The sequence below is a fragment of the Otolemur garnettii genome, unplaced genomic scaffold (genome assembly GCF_000181295.1).
Source record: "Otolemur garnettii isolate 467f Iridium unplaced genomic scaffold, OtoGar3 scaffold00133, whole genome shotgun sequence".
NCBI classification, from domain to species: Eukaryota; Metazoa; Chordata; class Mammalia; order Primates; family Galagidae; genus Otolemur; species Otolemur garnettii.
In genome coordinates this window covers 758,260-761,514 of record NW_003852528.1, presented here as the reverse complement: position 1 = coordinate 761,514, position 3,255 = coordinate 758,260, and the positions used below count along the sequence as shown (strand labels likewise).

The 3,255-nt window shown below is 48.5% G+C and overlaps 1 protein-coding gene across 2 annotated transcripts in view; it reads right to left on the bottom strand.

Moving 5' to 3' along the window:
* AGAP1 (ArfGAP with GTPase domain, ankyrin repeat and PH domain 1) overlaps positions 1-3,255 on the bottom strand; it is a 544,145-nt gene that overhangs the window by 63,244 nt on the left and 477,646 nt on the right. For both annotated transcript variants that reach the window (XM_023518254.1, XM_012810434.2), the window contains one exon: positions 2,082-2,236. In XM_023518254.1, the coding sequence (XP_023374022.1) occupies positions 2,082-2,236 (155 nt within the window). The remainder of the gene's footprint in view (positions 1-2,081; positions 2,237-3,255) is intronic.

Here is a 3,255-nt window from a genome sequence, read left to right as displayed (position 1 = left end):
GGACGGGGACTGGGAAGGACAGGTGTCCCAGACAGTGCTGCGGAGAACACACAGACCGCTAAACTTCCACACACTCCTGATGACTTACTAAGGACAGGGACTGGGAAGGACAGGTGCCTGGTAAAAGGAAATGTATAGTTTTTAAGACTTATTTATTAAATTTATTAAATATGTACTTAGTATTACAGTCGAAACAAAAATTGATCAGTTTCACAGGCCACTTAGAATAAGCTTGATTTTTGTGTAAGAATTCTTCATAAACTGAGCCATCTTATGTCAAATTATTTAATGTGAAACAATTTATTGCTTACTACACAGTAATAAATTTATGAATTACTGCCGTCTAGCTGGCATCTTGCATTACTGGGTTTTAATTCCTTTTAGTTAGATATGTAAGTATTCAAAGTATACTGGATAAACTTATATCAGCACCTGGAGTGGACTTGTGTGTACTCACATACACACACACTCACACATGTGTGCACACAGAGGGATGTGTGTGCCTGCCCTGTCTCTATCTGTATAATTTCTGTGCTTGACTGCTTGGTTGGTCTGTCTGTCTAGAGCTGCTACCAGTTGTGAGTTATCCACAGGCAGCGGAAATACTGTTCATCTGGCCCTCACCTGGTTCTGTGCTCGGCCCTTCTGCCATGCCTGGGAGACGGTGTTTATGCGCTTTGCACCCTCACCCCAGCAGCGAGTGCCCACGGTGCCCAGGTGTGTGTGCGCCCATGGCTGCTCGGGAGTTCTCCTCCTGGGGAAGCAGTGCCCAGACGCACACTCGTCCAGTGAGAGCCAGGGAGTGGCCTTTGAGGGTCAGTGTTTGCACCAACTGAGATGGGAGTGGGGAAGAGGCTGGCAAAGGTGTGGAGTGGGAAAGGCTGACGCTGTCCTGGGTACAGTTTGCTGCGAGAGTCTGTGGCATCCTGCAGTATGTTCAGTTACACAAGCCCCCCCAGTTCAGAAGCGAGGTCCCACACTTTGATGACACACATGTTCATGTTTCCATTAACAGAGAGCCCCCAAAGGACCCTGTGTCGCCTCAGGAGCCACGTCGTGAGCTGCACAGGGACATGGTCCCATAAAGCAGGGTGCTCAGAATGAAAGGCAGTGGCTCTCCCCACCTTGGGTATAAAACATCTTTTAAAAAGGGAAGCAAATTACATTATAATAATAATGACTGTGGTCTGGTTTACTCTGGTTAAAGAGGGTAATAAAATAGGACACTCTATCTTTCTGAAAGACAGACTCCCTTCTCAATGACAAGGCTGAACATAAATCATCGGCAGAAATTTCTTTACACGGTTACAAACGAAACGGCAGGCTGGTGGGTAATGCCCTTTCTTAGTTTCTAGTTGATTACAATTTGAAAACTCAAAATGCTCTCTAAAAAGTCCCTGCAAGGGGATAAAAACATGTGGGCATTAAAATAACAAACTTGGAGGAATGTTTGACGGGAAAATGACTTTTGGGTAAGGATAGTACTAGGGAATGGCCTAGAAAATGCAGGTTAAAACTGTTTTCTGGCTAAACAACTGCAAAAATATTACCTCTCATTATGAGTAAAACACAGACCAGGAATTATCAGAATGGAAGTTGTCTCTTCCCCAGAGTCCCTGAATCAGCTCCTGGAGCTGTACTGTCTTTTTACTTCAGTATCAAGAGTAGCTTTCAAAGTGGGCACAGGTTTGTGTTCTCGGCGTTTCTGAGAACTGCTCATAAGAGTGCATTTTTGAACTCTGAATCTCTTCCCCTGAGTGTATTCTGTCCAACACAAAAATGAATGTGGATGCATGAGACACAAAGGTCCAAAAGATTCCATCATCTGCAACAAAACGTCAACGCTTTCTATCTAGAATTAAAGATCTAATCCTGGCCGTTCCACCATGACACATGGCCGACCCAGGGCGCTCACATGTACATGATGCCTGAAGTGTTTGCCATCTTTCTCGTTACTGAGCTCTCTGCTCACCAAGATCAGCCGGGCCTGACTGTGCATTCACAGGGCTCACACACTCCCCACTCTGGGCGTCACTCGGGTCCCCACCCCCCTGGGGCAGCTGATGGCCTGCAGAGCTCACCTTGTTCTTGCTGCTCTCACATGACTGCAGGCTGGCCAGGATCTGGCTCTCAATGGCTTGGACCCACGCATCCCGCTCTTCGTATGTGGTGGCTTCAAAGTGCCACGTCTGGCCGGTGAGGGACACAATGGTGAACTCGAAGTTTTCTTCTTGTTCTGAAATAGAAAGAGGTGGGGATGAGGGTTCAGCTTCCAGACGGAAGCCCCTTGGCCAGTTCTGTCCTGACTGTGCCTCTGGGGTCAGTCCCGCCTGCATGGGGCTGGTGGTACACACAGGATGGGACAGCAGCGGCAGCAGAGATCTGAATCCACACACCCACCAACACTCTAGATCTGGCTCCTCAAGCCAGCACGGCTGAGCCAGGTTCACTCAACGTTCTGGATCTAAGGAAAAGTGACCATCAGCACAAGATGCCACTGTCTCTGTACTGGGCACAGACAAAGCAGCTCAGGAAAGTAACTATGGGCCTTGTAGCTGACATCCTTACCTGTGGCAATTAAGTCAGTACTTCTAATCTCGGATGTAGCTGTAATTTCTGCAGATGTGCCTGGACACACATCCACCAGAGATACCCAGTGCACAGAGGAATGCAGGAGGTGTCTGTTCTCATGGCAGGGGACCCAGTGGAGTAGGAAAGTGGTAATTCTCACCACCTGCACAGGGAGAGAGCGTGGGGCTTCCAGGAGACTGATGGGCCCAGACCCAGTGGCCACTGTGGGACAACTGTCTGGAATGGAAAGAGGGACTTGGCTTCACATCCTGTGATCTCACCTGCCACGTCTGAGTCTTTGGACAAGGTCCTGGGATCTGAGACGGAGGGAAAGGCACCCCCCCCCCCCATAGAGCTGTCCCTCTAGTTCAGGGGCTCTCAACCTCCTAATGCCGTGATGTATTTTCATTGTTACAAAGGGGTCGCGACTCATGGGTTGAGAATGGCTGTGCTAGTTAAACCAAGGGTGTGACTCAGGCCCAGATGGGGCCTGGTCTGAGGAATTTGCCCCATAAACATTTGTTGGCTTTGTCCTTTATTCTCTTCCCTTCTCCACTCCCAGCCCCTGACCCCCTGCCAAGGGGAGGCGGCACCACTTGTAAATAGCATAATCAGTTACAAATAACCTTTAAGACATCTTAAGCTGGATTCTTAGATACATCTCACTTGCTTAGCATTTCCGAG